The following is a 27,177-nucleotide window of genomic DNA, read 5'->3' as shown; positions in this document are numbered from 1 at the left end:
AGTCACTACAAAGCCATCAGCTTCATTTTTCTATGTGACACCCACCTTGGGTGTTGAGTCTTTCCTGTTGTCATAGTCCTCACTGAAGAGGCTCAGAACACGCCTCAGGTTTCATTTGTATGTGCGTGTCTCTACACGTGTGTGTGTGTTGGCGTTGAGGCTGCGCATGTGAAGCTCAAGTGCACTGGGGACATGAAATGTGCTGGCGCCAGTGGCCAGGACGCCCCCAGCGACCATCTGAACGCAGCCTCAGCCACTGGAGCACAACTTCCACAGCCTTATTCTATAACAAAGGGCCCTCAGCTCAAGGATGACCAGAGTGGAGCTCAGGTCTCGCTCTTTTGCAACCGGGGCTACATCTAACCATGACAATAGAGAGTGCAGCGTGATCCCTTGCTGTTCTTGTCTCTGACTTGCATGACTTGCTTCTAAAATCATACAAGTTTGCATCTTTCATAGGTATGTAACTATTATTTATCTGGTCGTAATTCAGTGAACAGAATTCAGTAACTCAGCAGATTAAAGGCTACGTGGAATTATATACCGGCAGGTAATTACAAAGAACTAATGTATGGCTAGTGTTGACTACACATGGGGGTTCTCCTGGAACACCAAAGATGATATTTACATTGTGAGGTTTAGAGACATAAAGTGAACGCAGAGGACCATAAGGGGTGGGGATAGTTGCAACTGATGTGGAAATTAGGTGACCTGTTCCCAATCTTCAGGGCTCCTTCCAAGCACCCTAGGGTGGAACATTACCCCAAGACTTGTTTTCTTTGTTGAAAGGCTAGCTACTTCTTGGAGAGTTTGGAGTTTTCTTTGGAACTTTCATGGAAATGATTTATGTTAATATAGACATTGAATAAAATCAGTGATTGCATTTCAGTCAAAAGCTAATGAACCAAAAGAAAAAAAAAAGTGAAAGAAAAGAAAGACAAAAGAAAAAGGAAGAACAAAAAAAAGAGCCCATAAAATAGGAAATGTGGACAATAATTAGGGCAGTCAGAATTTTAAAGCCACTGGGAAGCAAACTGTAGATTCTTCTAGGTAGTGAGCACCTGACCTTTGTTTCTGGAGATTTGAACAAAATACAATTTAAAAAAAAATCCCGCCAGTTATGGACCAACCTACCGGCTGCAAAAGTGGCCAAGGTGCCACGTCCTTGGGCGTTCTCCAGACCTCTCCTTGCTCTCCTCGCTAAAAACTGAACTACAGCATTTTGGCCACTAGGGCGGAAACCCAGTCAATTGCCCCTCAGAAGGAGAGCTTCACACAAAGAGAATCCAGGTGAGGATTTACCCTTCAAATGTCGGAGTTCAAAAATACTCATGCCGCTGGATGTCATGAAGTTGTCAACATGAACGTCACCCCTCCTGCGCACCATAAAAATTTAAAAAAAAATAGGGATTCAGGAGAGGGCTGCTGACCCCAAACAAGCCCCTAGGGCGTGGTCACAGCGGCAGCGGAAGCATGGCCTGCCGTGCTCATTTATCTCCTCAACACCCCGGATGTTATGGTTTTGCGATGCCCTCTAACTGCTGGGTTTTGACAATGGAAATTCTCACCTGAAGATTGAGTCTGTGGGAACCACAAAAGTTTAACAATGGATTCTGAAACACGTTGTTTTCTGGACACCAGTTTGAGGAATGGCTATTGCTGAAAATTTGAATCTTTGCAGGTAGGTCCTTTGTGTCTAAGTTCATATCTAGATAATGAAATGAAATATATATATATATGTAGATATACACATGTACACATATATGACATTTCATTTCTAGAACCTGTTATCATCACAAGTGCTTTCCATCCTGTGTTTTGGGTAGTGTGGACTTAAACAAGACTGTAGGGACTGGGTCATTCCATCAAGCACAAAAGGATGGTGGGATCTGACAAATGCATATAAAATAGTGAAAAATGACTAAGTAATAAAACATACACTGCTCTCAAGTTGTAGTGTCCACTTACAATGACTTCTGTTTTTCACAGATATCAAAAGAAGCATATTAAAACAAACATAATCAAAGAGAACTTTCCCAAATGAGAGGCGTTCCACCAGCGACCGGGGGTGCTTCTGGCAGAGGTAGGCGATGGGCGGCAATGCTAGAGGTGGGGGAGCGCCCACTACAACAAATGGGCATCGATGCGCAGCCAGCACAGTCCCTGGCGAACGTAGCGGACAAGGTTGGTCATGCTGCTGTGCTGGGTCAGAGGCCCCATCAGCGTGTCCAGATCGCCGAAGAATTCTGAAAATCAGAGCGGGGCTTGGTCAGGCCTGTAAATGGTATCATGGAAATACGCCCCGACACAGCCCTGTGGACAGGGCTAACCCTAGCTCCCAAGACTCCGCAGCCGAAATACCGCTTGTGTTATCGCGATCAATACAACACAAAAGCAGGTAGCTCAGTTCCTTATGATTCTTTCACTCTCTATATAGTCTGAGACAGCAGATTCTAAAAGTGCATTTATGATCCTGGAGATGTTTGTGAGATACACCCACCAGCACACGTAAAATAAATATATATTTACACATGAAAACACATAAAATTAGGTACATAAAGTAAAATGTATTGAATCCCACTTTTATATCACATGCTGGATGGATGTTTTTAGCGATCACATTTATATTTGGAAAGGGGTCCTGATGCACACAATGCAGGCAGCAAGGTCTGCCTGAGACGAAGCTGTTGGTCATTCCGTACGTACTGCATTGGGAATGGTCCCCCCGTTTTTGTTGAAACCAGCCGAGTTCCCCGTCTTTCTGGGGTTCTGTCGCTGCAGGCAGCGAACCTGGACAGCGAGGACTGCTGTGTGCGCTGACCGACACCCCCCGCTGAACGGGGCTGTGGGAGAGGTCTCATCTGCTGAGTCATCACCAGTTCCTTTCAGGAAGGGAAATGACTTGGGAGTTTGTGCCACGTAGTGAGTGGCCCCTGCACCCCAGTGCATGGGTGGTAAGACTGCCCAGCTGACTGGGGGGAGGGGCAGCATGGCGGCCACACTGCTCGCCTGTGTGCCTGGCATTTTAGAATGTCTGCTTTGGGGCAGGGCGGGGACGGGTGCTGTGGGAGAAGCTACATGATGTCCAGAAGTTTGCCAGGCTTCCCTTGTCACCTTTACATTGAGGTGGCTGGCACTGTGGCGGCCTTGCTGCCAGAGGGCTCCAGGCATCCTCTTGGTTAGCTGCTAAAAGAGGCAGCCCTGGCCCCATGGGGGAAGCCACAGCTGCGCTGGTTGGGGGCTGGGCTCTGGAGAGTACCCTACAGGGGATTGGGGGGTCTCCTGCCTTCCTGGAAAGCAATTTTCACTCACAGGTGACATGCGCTGATGGCTCGCCAGCTGGAGTTTCTCTAGACAACGCGCTTATCCTCCATGCTGTGTCTAACATGGGCTCCTCCTTTGGGTATCAACTTCACTTGATTATGTGAGACTTTTTAACCTGGACTAGGCAATAAAAGTAATTTGTGCTGATAAAGCAGCAAATTATTTTGGGCATCTAAAGTAGCTTTTTATGTAAGACGACAGTCTTATGTAAGGGGACAGATTAGGGGACCCAGTCATTGTCAAGTGGACGCCAGCTGGGTGGGAGCCAGCGTGTCCCCTGGGTCTCCTGGGTCAAGTCCGCTATGCCTTTCTATTCAGTGGTATCTAATCAGATACCCAGGTCACCAGTTTCATAACTGCTTCCCACGAGCACTTGAAGCATTTGGGGACATAGGGAAAAGGTCTTCTAGATCAAAGGCCAGGAGGTGGCATCAGTTCCACCGGCCATTTTAGTACCAGAACCTTCGGCACTAAGCTGTCTGCAGCCGCATGGGTGGACAGGCACAGGGCAGGGAGGAGGCCTTGCCCTGGGAGAGCCAACCTCGCCATGTCCACTGCACAACTGGGTGAAGGAGATTCAAGTACAGGGCTGTCTCCAGTGGGAAGCAGAACAGCAGTGCAAAAGGAGAGCCCTCTCAGCTTCCCCATCGCTGTGTGGACAGGACAGATGTGTGAAGAATGCCACCCTCTAAGCAGTTCAGAAGTGATGAGGCTGCAGAGAGGATTCCATGGTGGAGCCTGTCCCCAATCTGAACGTCCAAGGGTAACCTGACTGGGATAGGTCTTCTGAGGTAGAGTGATGGAGTCTAGATTCAGTGTCAGGCAGGGAATGAGCAATTTCTTGTCCCTTTATATTAAAGACCAGATCGGCACTGTTTCACTCACGCAGCAGTAGCACCACCCACTGCTCCTGGCAAGCTGTGTGGTTAATTTAGAAGGAATCACTTGAACAGGTCTCAAAAAGGGATGAAATTCTGAAGAAAACCCACAAATACCAAATGCCCTCCAGTTACCAGTGCAAAATAAGCCAGACGGTGGGGGCAGACAAGGTGGGCAAGACTTGACATGTTGATGCCTTTGTTGGCAGTTCTGGAACCCCTGCATGGGTCTGGTTGCCTGGATTGGTTGTCTGTGGATTTCCACAAGTCTAGAAAAGTACACCAGAACTGCCCACTGTGCAGGTCACTGAGGGCAGTCCTGGGAGTTGGCGTGAGTTTGGAGATGCACAGAGGGGAAGGTGTCAAATTGCGGTCTGTGCTTTGGTCACCACAGACTCTGGGGTTATACAGATATATATATATATATATATAATGCTTTGGAGTGAGGAAAGAGCGCACATATTTGCAGGATTTCTACCCCGTACCCAGTTTAATGCCAGCTGCTTTGCACATGTAACTTCCTTCAGCCCGCATCTGTCGTTCTCCTTGTCCTCATCATACTATCATTGTCCATTACAGAGATGGAAGCTGGACTCAGACCTAGGCTCATTTAACTGGGTGGAGCTCACCCAGCCAGTGGGTGACCCAGTGGGATTCAGGCTGAAGCGATCAGGCTCCCGAATCTGCGTGCTCCTGGTTCACTGTGAGTTTCCCGCAAGCTGAGCAGTGCGGTAAGAATGCGTGGTAAGGGGAGGGGCTGGGAAGCCCTGCTTCATTTCTCCATCACACTCTGGGGAGAAGCACCCAGAGACTAGAGCAGTGGCTTTCGGTGAGAAGGGATGCAGGCTGCAATCCTGGAGCCGGGGAAGGAAGAGAACGGACAGCTGCTTGGGCCGTGAGGGCTTGGGAGAAGAATCGGGCCAGGAGGCCCAGTCAGTCCTTTTTGGTTAAATCATTGGGGTGTCCTATCTGCATCTAGGTGACCTGCAGCCCCAACCTGACTTCTGGAAAGCCTTATCAATGCTCGGGACCTTGCAGCATCCAAGCTCACTCCAGGTAACTTATGCCACGTCATGGCCTGGCAGTGGCCACTAGACTGCCAGGATGCTAATGCCTGCCTCCTCCTGCCCTCAACTGCTGCTCAGCTCTTTGCAGCAGGGTCAATGAAGGCCCACATTTGCCCATGCCTGCACCGAGCAGGGTTGTCTCTGACTGCTGGGCCAGAATCAGCCAAGTCACATGACTGGCCAGGTCAAAAGTGGTCTTAGTGTTGGCTTCACACCTTCCTTACAACAGTGGGTATTCGTTGTGAACCTACATGACAGTGAGGGTTACAGACAGATGGCAGCAGGAGTCGCTTATGACCACTGCCACTCTCTGGCCAAGCAGGGTCCTCCTGACATTTGTTTTTAGTTAGCCTTAAGTGTTACCATGAACAGGAGGCCGACCCCATGTCCCAGCTCTCCCTGCGTGGAAACTGCTAGCTGAGCTTTGGCCCTCGCTTCTGAATGCAGGCCACATTACATGGGGTCTCCAGAGCTGGGGCGATCAGAAGGCCTTAGTTCGACCGCTCCAAAAAATAAAAGATTAGAGTTGACAACAGATGCCAACAGGATCCTAATTAAGTGGCAAATCATTCTTTTGCCTCTGTTTCTGTGTCGATCCTTACCATTGAGTAAAAATCTGAGACAGTCATTTGTCAATATATCACAATGCATATTAGTTTAAGCTTTAAAGGGGAACAAAATTCCAGGCCTTTTTCACTCTCTCAGCAGAAACTGGTCACTGACTCCACCCTGAGGTAAGTCCCTCGCCCCTCATCTAGGCCCTGGAAACTAAAGAGACAGACAGATAAGGCTACCGTGGAAAACTCAAGTCCTTCAAGCACAGGTCGCTCCATCCTGGCCTGTGAAAAACGGGTCGAGTAGACAGGCATACCTTTGTTCTCTCTCGTCAGTTTGTCAGCCATGTCCCAGTGTTCATAGCCCCGTAACACGTTGCTGGTGATGTTGACGTGGCTGGCGGCCATGTGGTGGATGCGCTGGGGGATGGTGACTGGGCCGTTGTTACAGTTCCCCATTGCGTTGATGGGAGAGACGTTGTTGAGGGACACTGGGGACGGAGTGTTCCTGGGAAATGGGATGAGAGCCCTCATTAGGCTGGTTGGGAAGAGCAACAGTGGGCTTTTAGGCCTCTCTCATCACCCTGAGCCCTCACGAGAACCCCACTGGCCACAGCGTGGTTTGACATGGTGAACATGGATGAAGCACGAGTGGAGCTTGTGCCCACACTCCACCCACTCCTCTCAGAGGGTATCCTAGAGGTTCTGCCATCAGCCTAGAGTGAGCTCACCCCCCACCCCATCTGACCAGCCCACACAAGGCTGCAGGGCGAGGCCGTAGAACAAGCCCTCCTTCTCCTTTCTTAGCACAAGCACTGAGGTCGCACTGCCTTTGACAACCAGCAAGGACTCTGCAGGGGAGGTGGGCAAACTTCCTCTGCCAGTCAGGCTACCTGTACACGCGGCTTTTCCTTGGACTATACAGATGACAGTGTTGTGATGTTTCAGAGATCGCAAAACTCGCAGCGATGATGCCCTCCCACCCTCCGCCGCAACGGCAACTGGCAGTTAGAGAAGACTTGCTGTGCGGTGCTGGTCTAGCATCAGTGTTTTGTGGAAGCTCAAGGACAGCTGGCGCCAAACACAGTCAGCACTTTTAGCCAAGTGCAGTTCGTAACCCCCCCCCCCCCAAGGAGCAGGATGAGGGAAGGAGAAAGGAGGACTCTGCGGCGCTCTTTGGGGTGCTTAAGACAGTGACTGGTGCCTGCAGGCTGGTGTACACACAGAAGTCTCTGGAGCTCTACTTTGGGCAGTACCAGCATCCGCAGACAGACTTTTGCTTAGTTCCTTAATGTCAGTAATAAGGAGTCACCTGCGGGCTGGACAGAGCTTGGAGGGCCTGGCCCTCCGCTGGCGGCTGCAGATGCACGGATGCACCCGTCCCCAAAGTGTGCGGGGTTCCAGTGCACACGAGCAAGGTATGCACACCGTGCTGACCGGCCTCCCTCTCCTTCAGCCGCACTTTGAATGACTGTCCAGGAGAAGGCACTACTTTTTTTGGGGAGAGTGAGAGAACGGGGGAAGTGGTGTTTGGGACTCCCTGAGTCTGTAGGTTTGAAGGAAGCTCGTCCTCCTCCCTCCAGACCTAGCCCAGCACATCATCAAGGAGCCTGCTCTCCCTCCGTGTCTTTATCCTCAGCTGTTGCTGCGTGCAACTCTGCTTCCAGGCTGGTGGGGCTCCTGGGAGCCAATCCCTTCTCACAAAACAGATGCGCACCCCACTAGCAGCACAAAGGATTTGGGGGGCAGTAATCACAAAATGGCACAAGGGCAGCTGATTAGAAATGGAAGCAATTCAAAGTGCATGCTGGCCTCTCGGCTCAAGAGGGGGCGGTGGTCACTTCCGCAAACGCAGGAGGCCTTCCGGTCCGTCCCGGGGTGCGCGGAAGGCGCGGGCTCCCGCTGGCCCTGCACTGGTCCGGCATAAGAGGGTGTGAAGGTTTTCTTGCTCTGTTGATCAATTCTGAGATGTTTCACAACTCCTTGATAGATTTATTCTCTTGGCAGGGCGTATGGGGAGCCAGCGAGGGCGTGGAAGGGTTGGCTGGTAGCAAAGAAACAAAAGCTCCAGCGGTGAATCTCGCTGGCGTCGTGGCAGGATGCAAACGCTGCTCTCTTCCCCCTGTGCTGGTCATGAAATCTGAAATGTCATTGTAAGGCAAGAAAGGCGCGACATCCTCATTCGTCATCTCGAGAGAAAACTGCAGCGCTGTCCGTCCACACTGCTGAGAAGGGATCGGAAGTGCTGGCATCCCAGGACACTGAGTTCTCACCCCACATCTAGGAGCTGCTAAGCCCGTCCTGCCCTCTGTGGCCTTTCCTCACTGGAGAGCACGGTTGGATTCCAGGATTGCCGGTCCTGGCCAGAAGCCACAAGGGACAAGCCACCTCCGGGTGCCTTCTACATCTTGAGAAAGTCTTTTTGTGGTTGATAAAATGCCTTTCTTTCCTTGACACAGCCCGTGGTGGGCGAGAGGGAGCTACGGCGCAGCTCGCTGCTGTGGCCCTCCAGGCTCCCTGACCCCCCTCCCGGGGGGTGCGTGTGCGCGGCCTGCACTGGTCACGTGAAGCCAGCCACGTGGCCCAGGAAGCGTGGCTCTGACCCAGCTGGGCGGAGGCTGCGCTCATCTCACGACGCTCCAAGGCCAATGTGGCTGGCCCTGCTGCTCGGGGTCCCGCGTCCTCGGCTCTTCCTGGGGGCCCACCTGCTGACCTTGCCCCCTTCACACACTCATGGCACGTGGACACACGCACATGCTTCCCGGCTTTTCTGTACCTCGGAGCTGCCCACTGTCCTCTCACCTCTCCGCCAGGCTCCCCCCATGCTGTTCCTCAGGCCCGTTAGGCACGTACCCCCATTAGGCCCAGGAGGCATGTCCCGACTTCGGAGGTGCTTGCTTGCACTGTACGTCCCCCAGGAATGGACGGGGCTCCCTGGACCAGAGCCCTCTGCGAGCGACCCTATGCGAGATCATTCCATCGCCCCTCCCCCACCCCAGCAGTCGCTTCTATGCCCCCGCCTCGTTGGGATTTGTTCAATGGCCTGTGTGAGCGTCCGGCATCCAGCATCTTTTTCTACTGTCTTTCCTCAGCAGAACGTGACCTCGAGGAGGGCAGGGCTTTTCTTCTACTTCTGCAGCGCTACGGCCCCAGCGTTCAGGCGGTGCTTGGGGCACATACCATGTGCCGAGTGAACACCAGGGTGGCGGAGGCCGTCCGCGATGAGTGAAAGAACGAATGGCCCCTTACTGAAAAGAGCAAATTGTCTACCAAGGGAGTCAAACCCATGCTTTGGTGGCGCTGTAGTGTGAGCGCCCACAGCGAAGTGTGGAGGAGAACCTGCAGGAGTTCTTCATGCTGTCGAAGTCAGGTGAAAACGACAGCCCAAGCCATGGCAGCAGTCGCCACTTGTTAAAGCTTCTGTGTGCCAAGCAGCCATCCGGGGGTGTGGCCGAATGTATCTCTCAGTTCATGATGACGCTGTGGTGAGTTTCTGCCACCACTGGTCACCGATGACGAAGGCCTCAGAGAAGTTCTGCTCCTTTTAGAGGGTCACACAGCGACTGAGTCAGGACTTGAAGGCAGGTCTGTGTTCTCCCAAAGTTCATTTTTCTTCCCTTCCACCATGTAACCGCAAAGTCTCACCCTCCACTCTACTAAGGATTTCACCTGGCGTGAGCGCCTACCTCTCCCCTCACCACACACACTGGTCACCTCTTCCAGCTTAAAGGGTCTCACCTAGGTCCACGCAGGCACAGCTTGATTGGGACATGCCCTCCAGAGACCACCAGATGCCCCACAACCCTTTCCTTGGCCAATGTCTCAAACGAGTGGCGGCTCCCTCCTCCTGTAAGCCTGCCACGTCTATTGTGTTACTTCAGAGAGGAAGCCCTCCCTGAGCATCCAGGGGGGCCTGGGCATTTTTTTCTCCTGGGTTGCCAGAGAACTCTGCTTGCATGTGTCACCTCCTGTCACTGGACTGGGTACACAGAAGCCAGCTCTGGTGCCACAAGTCTTTGCTGAATGAGTGGAATGTAACCTCTTCTGAGCTGCTTCGCTCAAAAAGCTTTATGGCCTGCCAGAGGGAGTGTGCTTTCTTCAGACAGAAGCCACTTACAAAATCATTTCAGCAGGCTTTTAGTGTGACTTCACAAGCTTAGGCTGTGTTTGAGTTCTTTCCTTTCAGAATTAGAAAAAAAAAAATTCCCAGTGATCCTTTAATGGCTGCTTACCTGAACTTGCCCTTGCTCTACTCTGTGCTCAGAGAAAATAGCTTTCTCTGGGTCTTTCAATGGTTATTTTTATTTTCTGAACTTCCAGAGAGATGCATTCTCTTGCTTTTGTTCGTTAATATAAGAGTAAGACCTAATTCAACAATGTAAACGGTACTTCCTTTCAATCGAGTAATTGAGTTAATGTGTAGTTCTTAATGGATCTGTTCCCTCACTCTGAATGTTTTTATGATCTCAAAGTAGAGTTCATCATCCCACTGCTTTGGGAGTGTGCTTTGTAGATATTTATAAATCAGTAGAGGAAACTCACTCTTGAAGAAAGTGTTTTGATCAGAGACATAAGAATTTTGAAATGAAACTGGAAAAGCAGCCTTTTGCGAACGTCTACGCCCACAGGCACCCAGATTCCCCGCCCGCTCCGTGGGTGGGAAGTGGGGCTGGGCTGGTGAGGGAGGGCGAGAATCAGAGGAGAAACTGCTGCTCAAGCCAGTAAGTGCCGGTGCCATGTCTACTGCCATTGCAAAGCACCCTCTGAAGAGGCCTCACAACTCTTCAGGGCTGGCCCTTCCATGTTCGCAATGGAAGAAGAAACCCAGAGAGAGGACGGCCTCACTGAGCTCATCCTGGAGCTGGCCAATGACCGCTCACCCTGCCCGGGAAGACTAAGCCGCCCTACTGCTGACAGCTGTGAACATGGCCGCGGCCGCGGGGCAAGTTCACTGGGCTGTAGATCAGCTTTTGTGCAGATGCTTTTTTATTTTAGGTCAGGGTATTTTAGTATTAATATGAAAATCATCATGAAGGCTCAGATAATTGGCTGACTAAGGGCCTTCACATTTTCAGCACTATTATGCCTTTGGTTTTATTAAACAGCACTTACCATATATCAATGAATATTTCATCGGTCTTTCATTACGGAGTGAATCATTGAGAAATCACCGCAGCTGAGTTAACTTTATCCTGCCTCCCTGAAATGGCATGGTGCTTGCCATCTCATTAAGAGAGAGCTTTATGGCCATCATTTGGTTTAAAGATCAAATAGTTAAAGAACTTTGGAGTCACATCATATTAAACTTTTCAATCTTGCCTGCAGGGTAAGTGAAAATGGTCAGGATTTTCCACCCTCCCACCATTAGCATTAATGATAGACACCTGTGGGCTTGCACGCGTGCCTGATCGCGGACACCTGGAGTAGGGGGGTGGGCATGCATAGGTGGGCATGACTGGGCATAGAAGGGCAGCGTCATGGGATGCCAGTAGTAGCAACGGCAGCAGAAGCAGCAGCAGAGAAGCACAGGTAGCAGAGAATGGAGCCCGCGAGTGAACCCCAGACAGCCCAGGATGAGTGAAGACTCGCCGGCAGCCTCCCAGCCCCGCTGCCTGCCGGGTACCTGGTTGCCGCACTACAAATGATGTAAAAAAGCTCAATAAAGGGAGCCTTCCACGGTGGCGCAGCGGTTGAGCGCTGGGCTGCGAGGCTGCCCCCGGCCTCTGCAGCGCCGGCTCGCTCCCCGGCCGCGGCCACCGGAGACCGCCGGTGAGGGTCCCACAAATAAAAGCCTGAAAAAGCCACTGAAGGCTCCAGGCTCTCCTTTATCCATATTTATCCATATGCCTGGATCACAGAGATCCCGCTCTGTGCCCCGCTGGCGCCAGTCATTCACTGAAACCTAAGTAGCATTTTGTGGGCACAAAAGTGACTACTGTCAGAGTTGACATTTGCTCCTGAGTTGCCAATACAAAATATTGGGGGGGGGGCTATTAAGACATTCATTTTCATGAAAAAACAATTCTCATAGAATACTTACTTTCCATTGCCTACCCATGGAGATGGTATCTGAGCGACTTTGGAAGCATTTTGCTAAAAGAGAAAGAGAGAGAGGGGAATAAGGATATCTATTTGGTGTTTTATTAATTCCAAAACAGATGGGGGTGTGATTGAGAGGACATTAATATTGATTAGTGTTTCGGGGTGCTTCCTGTTTCGTTAGCAGAACTGGGATGTGTGTGCATGCCAGCACACCACGGTGCACCCTCGATGGAAATAGCTGGCGAGGGTAATTAGTGGGCTCCAATCAGGGCCACGAAAGTCACTTGATGAAAGATCTTATAAACTAAAAGGCCCAGTGAAATCAGACTCAGTTCTCCAAGAAGTGGTTTAATTATCCTCATCTGAAATTTATTCTGCAAAACAAGCTTCAGCGTATAGGCAAGCTTTTCACCTTAATTCCACTTGCAAACTTTTTCCCTGGGCTGCTGGGTGGGCTGTGACTTCTGGAATCCTAGGAATGGGCCCAGTCTTAGTTGTTGGGGTTGGTTTGTTTTTGGGTGAATCGTAATCGTCTGGGTTTGCTATTTTTCTATGCACATCCTCACAGCTGACAGTTTTCCCCGTTTAGCAATGTCACTGGTCCTGAGCTGCATGGCATAGGATGCTGAAGTCTTTTGCCCTCTCCTGGAGCCGGGCTGCTTTAGAAAATGGGCCCCCTGTACGTTTGTGGCATATACTTTTGGAACGCAGGGGACCCTGGTCTTCGGCATCACCACCACAGGGCAGGGATGTGACTCGGCCTCTCCAGGCTGAGAGCTCAGGCAGACAGGGTCAGGGCGGTGGGCCTGACTCAAGCCTGCCTCTCGAGTCAGGGCCCAAGTAGTGCTCCTCCCTGCCTTTTGGGGTCTGGCCTAGGTTCCTCTGCAAATGGGGTGCTGGGGGGAGAATGTCATGTTTGGGAGTCCAGTAAGCATGTGACCCACTGGAACGTGCACTCCACAGACTCCAGCTTTATGCCTGAAACTAGCTCAATGCGCTGCGCGGCATGGCAGTGCGTGTCTCCCGGGGGTAGGGGGAGGAGGCTGGAGGGGGGCTGATGCGCCCTGAGGGCTGCACAGGATGGGCAGAAGAGGATGGGTCATGGAGCAGAGGCTCTCGAAGCGTGACCCAAGACCAGCAGCAGCATCAGCCAGGATGTTGCAAAGGCCTGTTCTCAGGCCCCATCCCATCAGAACCTTGCGGGGGCGGTGCAGAGCTCCTCAGCCGACACAGGGGCCCCCTCGAGTTCAAGAACTACCACTCCAGAGCCCAGGTTGAGGCTGTGGACATATGGCCACACCACCACACAGCAGCCCGGGGACTCGCCGTTTGCCCCCAAGCAGCATCGCACCCCGCTGTGTCCTGCCTGGGTTTAGGTGTTTGATGCGAGAGTGTGATCTGACAGTTTAAACAACTGCTACGCTGCAATTTGGCCAAGCGGTCACATGCATTGGGGAATAAATAAACAAATAAATACGTAAATAAGTAGAAATCAATTGTCCTTTCCCTTTGAGAGCTGCCGAACAGGAGGAGCACCGAGTGTCCCTAACTGTAAACCACGGCCACTGTTGGGGGACAAAAGCCACAGAGGCCATAAGGACCCTCAAGTCGCTGACAACTGGTACAGTGGGGGGGCAAGCATAAGATCTTGTTCACCCCCAAATTTTGTGGTTGAAGGTCTTTTTTTTTTTTTTTTTTTGCTTGCAAATAAATGCTAGGTGCCTCCCTAGGTGGTAGATAAACTTCTTTGCTTCCTTATTTATGCATTTATGTATTTTTTGTTGCTTGTGTCCTTATTTTGGTAATAAGCAAAGCCATGAGTTTTGTCTTCAAGTGCTCCTCCCGTCCAGGATGGCCACAGAGCGTTCTCTCCCTGCTGAGAAACTTCTCGGCTAGCTGCTCGCCTGAACACAAGACCCGCAGCCTAAGGGGGTCCAGCATGCAGGCTGAGGCACACGACTTCACGGGGTCAGTCCAGAAAATAAGCGGGGGCTCAAGAGTGAACCTTCTTTGCCTGGACTCCAATCCAAGCCTAGCCCCAGAGGAGAGGCGGGGGGGGCGGGCTGTGCCTCATCAGCAGTTTTGCTTACGTGGCATGTATAAATGGTCCAAATAAGGATTACCTTAAAATATTCCATCAGTGACCTGGAGTACTTCATGGCATGGTCTTTCTTCAGCTTAAACATCCGCAGGTAGAGCAGCGACAAACACCGGTAGCTGTGTGGGAAGCGATACATTAAAGCAGATGCTTCTAGAAACTTACACTGTAAAACAAAATGCTGATTCCCATTTACACGGCCATCCACTCGGGGAGCCCAGGGTCGCTGACCCTCCTGTGGTTACTGAGGATCATAAAGCAAGGATGTTTTTATAAGAGAAGGGGTAGCATTCAAACCTCATCTTGATCAGAGTATAAATTAGGAGAGGGAATGTGTAGTCAGTGACTGGAGAAATCCATTAGTTATCCTTTAATAGTTTAATGGAAAACAAGAATAATGATCTGGGCTAAGCAGCTTAAGTTACTCTGGACTTTTCAAATCCTTCTGCGACATTTCAGCCCTTGCTTTACGACCTTCGGGAGACTTACCACAGCACTGCCAGCTTCTTGTCCCCGTCTGAGGCCAAGGGACTGGCGAAGTTCTTCAGCCTCATTGCATACCTTTGAAGAGAAAGGACAAGCTGGAGTGGAGTCTGGATCGCGGCTCAGAAATTCCCAAAGTCCTTGGTGCCTGAAGGCGTTTGTCCCACTTGGGTCTGGGCAGCAGGGCCCACCGGGCCGTGAGGGCAAAAGCTTGCCTTCCTGAAAACACCCACCCAAGGTCGACGGGCAGAGGCCAGCTGGGGCGAAGGTAGGAAATGCGGGGTCTGTGCTCCACGGTGGGGTTTGGGGTTCGTAAAAATGCTGTCTCCCAGAGCACCGTGTTAAACCGCATTATGGGTTTCGGTGGGAGGTGGACACGAGTGTCCGCGCCAGCGGGTTTATGACACGCGAGCTGGAAGGCACGCGACTCTGCCAACAGTGCGGGGCGAGAGCGAGCGCACCTCTAAAGAGCTCTTTTCTGAGAGCCCGACTTCGGAACATATGCCAATAGAAAGCGGGGTGCAAAGGTTGAGCAGCTCCTGTTTTTTTCTTCTAGCTGAGACTCTTGAAAATCAATTCATTGCATAAAATCATTGTGTGAGTTTTAATGCAATTTCACAGGCACTCGTGGCGGAACAAGGGACGGAGGTCAGCACTGCAGAGGAAGCGAAGTGAGCAGCAGCCTGGACCAGGCTGGGGCGCCTGTAGGACCCCGTGCGCACACCACCAACGCCTCATTTTCGGCAGCCTCCCCCGAAAAACCATAGTCCCTGGGCGGCGCCCCACCCCCGAGAGTCCGCACCCGCTCAGCCTACACTCTGCCCCGCTCTCCTGGTTAAGGCGTTCTGTTGAGCGAACATTTCCCAGCCAAGGGGCCTGTGCACTTGATGCGGCCCCTCCTGTAGTGCAATATTAAGCAAAAGGGTTTTTATTATGCAATCAATCTAAGTGTCTCTGACAGCCAGATCACGCAAATGTCAAGTCACGGTGATGCCTCACTTGTTTTCACAACTACATTTCTATTGCAGAGTCCCAAGGCTCAGAGCAACTATAATTACTTGAATGCAGAAAATGGGGCTCGCTCCCTGTAGCCAGCATACTGTCAGGGAGAGAGCAATAAAAATCTCTTCAACATAATATTACACTACTAAAAACTGTGTTCAGATTACAGTCACCCTCTAATTGCAACTGCGTTTGTAGTGACTGGAGAGCAGAGCTTCAGATGCTTAACTAGACCAGAAGGCCTAGTTGCTTTAGCTCATTGTATTCCCAAATGAAATTGCTCTATCCCCAAAGATCATCCACACATATACTTTACAGGAAAAAATATACGTGTGTCTATATTTTATGTATAGAAACACATATTTCCTGCACATCTAGAGTGTGTATGCACATAATCGTACATGGACACACATATACATGCACACGTATATGGAGAAAGGAGGGTAGAGGAGAGGACACAAAAGGAATACACTGAAATGAAAACAGGGCTGCTGAAATCAGAATCAATGCCCTGGATGGTTTCAAAGACCGTGTGGTGCTGGGGGCGGGGGGCGCCTCCTGCATCACTCCCTCCAACTGCATGTGACTACAATGAGCTCCCAAGAAAAGTTCAAAAATGTTGACTTTAAAGTGAATGTCTACAAATTGTCCATTACCTTTTACCAAGTTCCACTGAAATATATATTCACGGGGACCAAATGACCACACCACAAAAAAATACCATGAACTATGCTTAGAAAAAAAAAAAAAGGTTGTTTTGGTAGACAATTAAGGGGAAAGTGTGTTTTCTAATGGAAATAAATGATGACAGAACAATTCACACTGCATTTTTTCCAAAAAATGAAAAAAAAATGGATGCCTTGCTTTGTATTTTTAAGACAGCGTGGGTCTTCCTAAAAGGAAATAACAAAGACAAGTTTGCTCTCATTTCCCTTCCAGTTTGGTCCACATGCAGAAACATGCCTTCCGTGGTCAAACAGAGAGCCTGTCTATAATTCCTCAACTGGCTTCGACTTTAGCATCACATCATAAGTGTACTACGAGGTAATTCATTATCCTTTTGTGACTGATTATTTGGTTTGCGTCTACTTATAAGCTATAAAACAGTGCAGATAACTTGCTCTGTTCGTACAATTACATCCTTCCGTAGAGGAAATTCCCATTTCCCGAAGTTGAACCATTGGCTCAAAAACTCACTGTATACAGGTCTTCTGACACGTCCATTTCCACCCCTACTCTCAACACTGGAGGTGCCCAGTTCACCATTATTTTCTGGCAAGCTAACACTAGGCACTAACATGTTTATATTTCCTTGTTAATTTAAAAAGTGTCTTGTTTTAATTTGCATTTGGGGCATGACTTTTCTCCCTGCTTGTTCATTAACGTTTCGCCTCTTGACTTTGAATCCTTATCATTTTGCCAGAAAATCACAGGCCACCTGGAATAGGTACTGAGAAATCAATTTCCCCTTCGGCAAGCTAAACGTGTCCAATTTTGAGGTGCCCTCAGTTCTGTAACCGTTTATGCAGATACAAGCAACGCAGTGAAAACCAGCCCTGGCATTATGGATGAATCCAGCCAGAGGTGACCGGGAATGAGGACGTGTCAGGAAAGAACCGCTTGCTCAATCAGAAGCAATTAGCGAGTCCACCCAGCTCACCACGGCGCCTCTCCGCTATTCACAAGTGGATTAAGTTATTTTAAAAAATATCTCAGGTTACTGGAAAACACTACAATGCATATTATTTCTTCTCTTTTCCCTTCTTCCAGGAAGTTTTATCTGATTACCCACAAATTCTACTCCACCAAGACCAACAGGTCAGAAAATTTCATTTAAAATGCAAATGAAACCAATTATCTGTGCAGTTAATAAATTCCTCTGCTCCCGCTCTCATCGCTATCCCGCCCCTTGCTACCACCTTGTCTGCTTCCCTTAAATTCCAGATGCACAGAAAGCACCTCCTCCCTTTTTAATAACCGAGGCAGAACTTCTTAGAAAACAGAAATCCCAATGGCACCACTTTTTTTGAATTATAAAACCGCACTTTTAAAAGATGAGTGTCAATGCCAAACGGTGAAATTCTTATACTTTCCTTCCACCCACTACGTTTTCATTTTAATTTTATGAATATTGCAAATTAGAACACTCACATTATAACCTCTGAAGGGGATCATTTATAAAAGCAGTGCCCATCAATTATAAATTTTCCATGACATTAATAAAATGGCAAGAACTAATTATGATGACTTCTCAGAAGAAGATGCCCTGCACAAATCATTACTATGTGGAAATGATATTTTTGAAAAACAGCAGCTTTGAAGGAGCCAGGGCTGAAACGAGCTTAGGAAGATGGCTGCGGAAAGGCCAGTAACCTGAGCAGCTCCACGGTCTCAGAGTACATGGTGTACGGGGACTTGGCCTCCAGAGGGTCCCGCTCCATCGCGTTGCCGCATTCGGTGAAGGACAGGGCCGCGTCGGCGTAATTCACAGCTTTGCCAAATTTCTCGAACTGAAACAAATGGGAAGAGGACTTGTCAACGTGATACTCCCTCTCTTCTCAGACCTTCACGCGGAGGAAAGGCTCAGCAGCCAGGGCCACTTTGTAGCCCTCCCCGGGGACATGTGGCAAGAGCCACAGACATTCCTGGTTGTCACCGCCAAGGGCAGGGAGCATCTGGATGGCGGAGGCCAGAGACGCGACCACACATCCCCCAACACACAGGCTCAAGATGTCAAGGGTACCAAAGCTGGGAGCCCTGTTTGAGATCATATCGTCAACGTCATCACTGACTGAATGTTCTACGGGGTGTGACCGTCCATAGGGCACATTACATAAAGAGCTAATCCGTACAGTTCTGTTATTAAGATCCCGTTGGGGATGTGTGAACACATATCTAAAGAAGCTCTCTCATGGGGTGGGGATAAAAGAAAACAGTGGGGAAACATGGATTCAGAGGACGCCATCTTTGCAGGGCTCACCAGAGCGGGAAGTTCATGTCCCTCATTTGATGGACGGGGAAACCGAGGCGTCGGAAGGGGGGACAGCCCGGGCATCAGTTGACACTGATGGTGTCATTTTCTCTCTGGATTTTACTTTCTCCTTTGGGGAGAGGCAGTCAGAGCAAGGTGAGGGGAGGAAATGATCTTGTTTGGCAAGAAGAGAAGGAAATCGGGTAGAGAGACAGACGGGCTTTCGTAAAATCCCTTTGAATTGGGTTGAAACTGTTAAGTTTCTGCACAACAGCTTACAGAAAGGAAAGCTCAGAATTTCTGCGGTATATAAAAACTGAAGAACATTTATTGTAGAGTCATTTACAACAAGAGATTCTGCAGGACCTGTAACTCATCATTTTACAGTTGTACTTAATCCTTTGCTAGAGACAGCTACTCTGCCATTTTGAGAATTGAAACCTTCACGGTTGCATAGAAAATATTTTGATAAAAAGGTCTACAAGAAAATTTAAATCGCTCAATCTGCATTATATTGATTCTTTTACCTCAAATTCCATATTAGTGGAATTCTAACATCCAGCTATCAAAAATTGAAAATGTTAAATACCGTTATAAAATGCTCCCTATAAAAGTGTCGTATATAATATTCATTACACATAAAAAAGAAATCAGTATGTCTAAGTCACTTTAATCGTGTCCATTATCAAGGCTAAAACCTTTTGCAATAAAATCTTACTAAACTAAAATATTTAGCAGCGCTGTATTTCCTGGCTTTTTGACACAGTTTCAGGCCATCTTTGACAATGACAGTGAAGCAATTATTGTCCACAGTCAAGCTACAGTCCACGTTTTCCATGACAATGGCCTCCATTTGTTACTCTTGGTCTGGGACTGGGGTCTTGGTGCTCTGGGAGGCTGTAGGTGTTAGGGGGTATCAGGGGTCCCCCAGACTTAGGAAATGCAGTTTCCTTGCTGGCTCTGGCTCGGCCTCTGCAGTGACCAGTCTAGTTGACTTAGGGACTAGAAAGAAGCCAGTAGAGGGAAGGGTTGCGATGCTGGTCTACCAAAAAGGTAGTGATACCCACAAATATGTGAAAATAGCACCCGAGGCACCTTCCTGCACTTTTCTCTGCCAGCCTCCCTGTCAGTAGCTGGTGAGGGAAGCAGCTGTGCACTTCTGGCCCTGATTTTGACAGGGTAGTTGGGCACATTCAGAGAAAACCTTTGGTCTTGGAGCCAGTGGCATTGCCACCCAGAGCCTTTCTGATCTCTTGCCACCCAAGTGAAGGTCTCAGGCACAGCTTCCTGGCACCTTGACTGGAGCCGACATCCAGCCTGCCCCTCGTTTTCATCTGTGGGATCAGGGGAGCATTGTTTCACTTGGGGAAGTTTGCCCCATAGACAACAGCTGAGCCATTTGAATCACCGTGTGGGATGACAGCCACTCCAATAGCCCGATGTCAGAGCAGCCAAGACAAAGTTTGGCTCCTTAAAGCGTAAAAGCCCAGCAGGAGGGAAGCGATGAGGAGGACACTTACCAGTGCATCAGCCTTGTGCTTTAGCTTCTTAGCCTCTTGCATGTAATAATCAGCATTGTGAACCCTAAACACAAAGCGAGCTCTCTCAGAAATACACATCTTTTTGCTAAAAGACTGAGAAGTCAAAAAAAAAAAATTGCTATGAATCTCATCCTGTTATGATGCCCTGGAAAGGCAGATGATGCTATTATTCATAGAAGAACTAACTCTGAAATGGATAATCCTGGAAGTGAAATCTGAAGTTCATAATGAATGGCCCATTAACAAAAAAACCCACTACATTCCCAACCGCAGGCATGACAGTGTCCAAACAGATCAAAAGGAACGTCGTTGCCACCCTATCTTGTTGGCCCACAGTTCTGAGGACTCAGATAAGCAGCAGGGCTGAGCAAGCTACATGAAGCACCTGCCTGGGGAAACGATCACAGCGCTCCGTGACTAGAAAGGGCCAAAGACATGCCAAGTTGGGACTCGAGGTGTGGGGGGAGGAGCGAGGTACTTCTAAGGTTGGAGTTGCCGGGAGGTCCGATTTGGGGTGATACATGCTTGGTGCTAGATCACACTGCCCCGCTCCCCATTCAACACTCCCCAACTGGGTCCATGAGAATCTGGGGACAACATACGAATCGTCAAAAGTGAGCTTGGGTCTTCGGACATTGGCGGTGCTGCTGGACAGCAGGGGCAGGGCTGCCCAGGACGTCATCTCCAGGTGACTGCTATCCATGAGGCCGGTAGTGATGGTGGAAGTGATGGTGGAAATGGTAGTGGTGGTGGTTGTGGTGGTGGCAGTGGCGGTGGCGGTGGCGGTGACAGTGGCAGTGACAATGGCAGTAGCAGTGACAGTGGCCGTGGCAATAGCAGTGCTGGTGACAGTGATGGTGGCAGAGGCCGCCTTTTTTGGAGTGTCTCCCTCCTGGGGAAAAGGACAGATGGTTGCCATTAGGTCCAGCTTTTTACAACATCTTTTCATAAATACTTCGAATCCCAGAACACTAGGACACAGGCTCGAGGACAGGACACGGTGCACACGGCTGGAGGACCAGGAGGTCACCCTGCTCCATCCACAAGTCCCGTGAAGCACCTGCTTTTGCTGTAAAACGGCCCCGGCTCCAAGGTAATCGGGTGCTGTGACCGGCCCGCCTCAAGGAGACAGCCTTGGAGTCCCTGGCGAAAGTCTAAATCCAGGAGGGATGTGGGGGGGGGATGGAGGGGGGAGGAGGAAGGGAAGAGAGAGCCCTGATGTGTATATTTTCAACAAGGGAAGGAGGGACCAGCCTGCAACATGTCACCAGGTAAGGAGAGGGCCCTTGCTCAGCAGCAGAAGAGCAGCAAAGCATCACACACACTCATCAGTCACCCAGGGTGAGGCTGGGGTCGCCCTTTTGCTCTCGAGCGGAGCCGACCTGGCCTCCAGCTCTGTGAACACCCCAGCGCCTCCTCCTGGGGACGTCTCAGGCAACAAAATCCCCCTTTGACCAGGTCAAGGATCACATGGCTAGGTTTCTGCGTTTCTCTCTGAACTGTCATCGCCATAGAAAGACGGGGTGCAGAGGAAGAAGGTAGGTGGTCAGACTGCAATTATACGACCAAGTGTGCCACAGACTACCTGGTGGGCTCTCCTGTGTCTGCTGAATCTGCGCGTGCCCGCCTGCCGGGGTGAGAAGGGGGCACTTTCAAGACGCTAGGCCAATGTGGACGTGTCTAAGATCCCCGAAAGATGATCTTTTCCACTTGATCCTGAACCTTCTGATTATGAAATAATTCTTGCCACCAAGACCTCACTGAGACAAAGGGGCTGGGAGGCTACAAAATTAAAATTTGTTATGATGGATTTGGAGACACTATTTTAAAGATCATCACGGATTATACTCAACTCAAACCCAGAAAACCCAAAGTCTTCTGAAACTGCTCAGCCAGCTCCATGTCTCCGCTGCCAGACACAGATGGCCCGGGCCAAACACTGGCGTGAGCGCAGCAGAATGTCACTCCTCTCCATGGCCAGAGAGGTGGAAAGGACCCTGCCCCGCCACGTCCCGCACGCACACAGACTGATGTCGATCTGGCGCAGCTGACTGGCAAGCTCTGCATTCAGCCACGATCATTTAAATGCCATAAACATGTCCTCTGTCCACACTTGCCCCTCCCCACCGGGCATCAACAAACCAAACATGACACAAACCCAGCATGGGGAAGATGTGGAGAGCACTAAACCTGAAACACTTGTGGACAGGAAAAACACCTTAACAGATCATCTGCCCAACTGCACGCCTTCTACAGGCTTGCAGATTTGCCTATAGAAATTTGGCGATTTGCTAAATTTGATTTGCCTGCAGGTCAGATTTGCCTGAGGTCACAGAGCAAATCTGCTGCAGCGCTAGTTTAGGGCAAAAATATCTTGCAAAGTTTCCCAGATTGCAAGCCATTACAAGAAAGAAGGAATGGCCGAAGAAGAGGCGATGGCTACACAAAACCTATCATGGGGGACCCCAGAGACTTCTCCAGAAGAAGGAGCCATGTCCCGGGCAAATGGAAGCTCAGGTACCAAATTTCCCCAGTAGTTTTTAGCTCTTGTGGAAATGACTTTGCAGATTCTTATAATCATTATCGCTGCTGTAATAACATCCATGTTAAGCATCTAATTATTTGTGACAATATCCCAGGCACTTCACAGGAAGAATTGCCTAGATATGGCGTGTGCCCTCCGAAAGCTTGCAATGGAACACAGCGTCAGTTGGAATTCATGATATTAATTATATTCGGTATGAAAATGAGATTGATAGTATAATTACTGCCTAAAGTACATGGTTTAGTTCCCAACAGCACAGTCAGCATCTTTCAATGGGACTGTAGGCCTACTGTTAGGGTACACACACCGTCACATCCGTGACCTTCAGATGCAAAATGACAACTTTATAACAAGCGATTCCTTTCTATCGGAGATGGCATTTACCCAGATATGCCATCTCAGTCATGTCACATGATTGAGGACTACAAATTGGGGTCCATAAAGCTCTGGGGTGGTCAATGGATACCTGCAATTCTAGGCGTACCAGGTTGATACCAGACATTTGAAAACTTATTTTCACTCATCTGCTTTTCACATTACACTAAAGGAGGACATGATGATTGTGGATGCTACCTCTGCACATGTGGAAAGAGGGGCTCATTTGTCATTAATATTCACTAGTGACACCATTGCTCATGGTTTCCACAATGTATGGACCTCCACCTGAGACAGCTGAAAAGACATCATACATGGCGTGCACAGTGATACAAATCTACAATTATTTATTCCCATCCAACAGCAGTGTAGAAAATCTAAAGGGGGCCTCCCTGGTGGTATTGGGGTGCAGTCCCAGCTCTATTACCGTTACAGCCTGAGTTCCATCCCTGACCAGGGAGCTGACACACATGGTGCAGACCTCTCCTATCTCACCTGCTGCTCCCCTCAGCTGTGTATTTCAGTCGATGTGCCTGTTCTGCTCCCCACTCTGTCTGTGGTGAATCCTCTCACCACCACAGAACCTTTGCTCTGCACCCCAGTTCTTGTATGCATAAATAAATAAATAGTATGTATTTAAAAAAAAAGAAGCTCCAAAGGACTGGGTAATCCTTTGGGTGGACTTGGAACCCCAGCTGTGTGATTCACCTTTAAAAACTCATTCTTTTTAATTCCTGTCTTTCCAAAACAATTCACAGTTCCTAAGCTGGGTGTGGAGAGATGGAACTTGAGACTTCCAGCCATGATTCAGTGATCTGAGACATTCCCATCCCATCCATGTGTTCTGTCATTCGCTAAATAATGGTTGCCTACCGTACACCAGATGCTGTGGTCAAGAGTGTTATGGAACTGTCTGCCCCAACCCAAGAGAGGAAGGGGCTGAACCAAAGGATGTCCAAGGGCCTGGGTTTCTGCATATTAATCTGTTTGGGGAAGTAACACTGGTGTGAAAAATCCATCCTGAGTTGGAAAAATCAAGCCTAGAAATAATGGAGGGCTGGTGTGTTGTGTGTGTGTGTGTGTGTGTGCACGCGTGTGTGTGTACGCACTCACACTTTCTCTGTCTCTTACTCCCATTCCCTGCAACATCCCATGTGCCATGTGGTCAAGTCTAGTTAGGTAAGTTGGGTTAATGTGTTTCTACATGACAATTATGGTATTTCTCCTAAAGGGCTTACATTCACGGAGATCCCTTTGAAAGTAGCACAGAATTTCCCTTCACTCCTTTTAGGTTTGGTGGAGATGATCTGTCCAATAATTGGGATGTTCTTGTCTGAAGTGAAGGGGGCATTATTCCCACTGACATTTCTGCGGCGTGGAGGGTCCTCTGGCAGTGGGGAAAGTGGAGGAGGGAACAGTTTTTCTTCTTTTCTTCTGTTTGCTCTCCTGGATGAACTGTTTCTGTGTAAACAAAAAGCAGAGGATGTCAAAGTTCTGTCTTGATTCTGATTTTCCCCGTGACACTGGCACTTTCAGCTAAAGACGTATTTTAGTCAATGATCCGTCATATATAAAGATGCAGATAGACACATTCATAGTGTGTTGCCTACTGCACACCAGATGCCGCTGTCAAGGGGGGGTTGCAGCCCTCACTATAAACATAGCTATGGACTAGGGCAAGCATGGATCTAGAAACAAGCACATGTGTCTGAAGCAGAACTCTATGATAAATCAAGCATCTAATGCAATATGTTATGTGATATCTGCAACCTTTTAAGAAGACTGTTCATTGGATTTTTCTGGAAAATCCAATGTAGGTGTTAATCCCATCATTGTTAGGACAGTTCTGCCCTGTGACTTCACTGCACAATCACAGATTAAATGGTATAATAAACAATTAAGGAGAGAGATTTTCCTAAGAAATATGATATTTGAACATTACCTAGAACTTGATAAAGTCCTGAGTACTTTGTGCCACACTGGAAATTGTATGTTCAAGATGTCCTACCCCAACACCAAGGCACAATGACCTGCTGGCCGTAGGTGTCACACTGACATAGCGATGTTCTCCGCTTTACAAAACTCCATTTGAAAAATATTCTTTCGTCATAGCGCCCTAAGACATCTGCAGCGCTTAAAGGACTCCTGTGCTTTCAGACTGATTTATCTGCCCATTAAATGGGCACCATCAAACAGTCTGAGACTTCAAATAAAACAGAACAACTAAAACCTTCTACTAGCTGCTTAACATGGTAATTGGGTCATGGATTTTCATTTTAGTTACTGTCTTAGACTAATCAATGAAGATTACTTGAATTTTAATCTTTTCTTAGACAACTAATATTGCACTGTGCAGCCATTTACTTTTCATGATTATTGACTACAATTTTCAATAGCAAATTAAGCCAACAAGAATTTATGTTTTCCTCTTGGTCCATTTCAGTCAGTATCTAGAAAAATAGATTTATAATATCTCCAAGCAACAAATCAAAGATGAACAAGCATTCAAGTGGTTTGATTTTCTGAAGTGGGAGGAGTCGATGCAGCCTCCTGGCTCCACTCCTGCTGTGTTGCACACCATTGCCAATTATAATAATATTTGTCCTTTCCATCTTTTGTTTGATAAATTTGGCACTATGTCAATTTTTGTCATACAGCCAAATTAGAAGAAACAACTTCATTGCTTCTGCCATTACCTTAATTGGTTAAAATTAATTAAAAAACATTTGCCAATGGGCTTTTAAAAACACCCTGACCTGTAGAACTATTTGAAGACAGTTGTGATGCCTGATTAAAATGAACATGTGGGTAGGATTCACGCCCATGGGAAGCGCCACAAACACCGGCCCGCGCTTAGTCACGCAGGCGTCAGACCTTCGGGGTGGATGAAGCGTTGTCAAGCGTCGCTGGGACTCCATAGGCTGGAGATGGTCCGTGTGCTATGACCTCCCCTCTACCACTGGGGCTGCCTGGGAAGGCGGTGGGGCTGGGAGTGGGGGGAAGAGCTATCTCCCAGAGGCACTGGCTACTACCTGCCAGCCTTTTCCATCCGCCACTGTGCTTAGCAGAAGTCCATGCTTCTGTGACACCGTCATCTGCCCCCCTTTCCATCGGTTGGGTAGTGACCTCAAACCTGACATTTTCAATGAATTCCTGGACAAAAGACGCCCAAGGAACGCTGTCGAGGGACTGCTCTGTCACCATTATGGCGGCCCACTGCGAGAACAGTCGGTACCTCGGGCACACTTGCAGTAGGCCAGAGGAGGATGTGGGCAAGAGAAGAGCATCACCACCCCCACACAGTGACTCAGCGGACTCAGGGATACTTCAAATTCCAAGGTTGGAGGGGAGGAGCCCAGCAGGATGCCCCCACTGAATGATGGGGTGGGCTTCCATGTGCATAATCTGTGTGGCGTTCTTTGCTAGGCTGAGGAAATTCTTTTAGAAAAGTGAATGTGGTCTCATGGAAGTGCCCAAGGACATGGCTTGAAGGGCCAGCTAGATGCAGAGGAGCAGGCAAAGCCTCAAGGGAGGCTTCCTAGATGAAGACCTCTGACAGGCCGGTCCTTGACTCATCCTCCCTCAACTCCAGAGATTTCCCCAGACTTGCACTTGTTGGGTGAGCATACGGTCCTTCCTGGACGATAAATGCCACTGGGTAAACACTAGAAACACAGAATTACTATAAAGACCATGGATTACAGATACTATTTTATGACAATAAATTGACATGACAAGACATTCACTAAATAGTTGGTCATCTCTCTTCTGTGAGGTGGGAAGAGTGACAGGTCACTGGGTTGCTAGGGAGACGGGACTAGGAGTGGGGGCTGAAGGCAGTGGCAATGCCCCACGCCCCCTGCCTTTCCGTTCTGCCCCGAGATGGCCTGAACCGGTCAACGCCTGGGATCTGGGCTTGGGTATTGCCACCGCAAAGCTGCCACTTCAGTCCCCCCTCCTGGAAAGGAGACCCTGCAGCGACCCTGCTTGGCCACTGGGGAGGAAGCTTCTCCATATTCCTGCTCCACCTGGAGTGAAGGGGGTCAACCTGCTCCTCTGGTTCTCAAAACCTCAAGGATGAGACAGGATGCTTCAGAGCAAACTCGTATCACAGACGCTCTGATCCTTGGGGAAGGGGCCCGAATCTCTTGATTCTATTGAGCAGATCTAGCGGTAACTGGTCTTTCCTACTTTTCATCTCAAAACAAGGATGCAAACAAATGTGGCTGATAACTTATTTCCGACATCTTATCGGGGGCAGATTGATGCCATATCACTGATGTTAAACAGGAATCTG

At 49.1% G+C, this 27,177-nt stretch overlaps 1 protein-coding gene across 5 annotated transcripts in view; it reads right to left on the bottom strand.

The window, feature by feature from the left end:
- Nucleotides 1-2,124: 2,124 nt before the first annotated feature.
- The window catches only part of AFF2 (ALF transcription elongation factor 2), a gene marked incomplete at both ends in the record, with an annotated part of 417,693 nt that continues 392,640 nt past the window's right edge, over nt 2,125-27,177 (bottom strand). For 4 of the 5 annotated variants that reach the window (XM_084259153.1, XM_084259155.1, XM_084259154.1 and 1 more), the window contains 9 exons: nt 2,125-2,246; nt 6,141-6,331; nt 11,864-11,916; nt 13,989-14,082; nt 14,453-14,524; nt 17,822-17,958; nt 19,940-20,003; nt 20,563-20,852; nt 24,119-24,341. In XM_084259153.1, the coding sequence (XP_084115279.1) occupies nt 2,125-2,246; nt 6,141-6,331; nt 11,864-11,916; nt 13,989-14,082; nt 14,453-14,524; nt 17,822-17,958; nt 19,940-20,003; nt 20,563-20,852; nt 24,119-24,341 (1,246 nt within the window). The remainder of the gene's footprint in view (nt 2,247-6,140; nt 6,332-11,863; nt 11,917-13,988; nt 14,083-14,452; nt 14,525-17,821; nt 17,959-19,939; nt 20,004-20,562; nt 20,853-24,118; nt 24,342-27,177) is intronic. The other variant, XM_084259156.1, reaches the window with a different exon arrangement.

The sequence above is a fragment of the Talpa europaea genome (genome assembly GCF_964194135.1).
Source record: "Talpa europaea genome assembly, chromosome: X".
NCBI lineage: Eukaryota > Metazoa > Chordata > Mammalia > Eulipotyphla > Talpidae > Talpa > Talpa europaea.
Note: the sequence above shows the minus strand (reverse complement) of the source record. Positions and strands in the feature narration are given on the sequence as shown.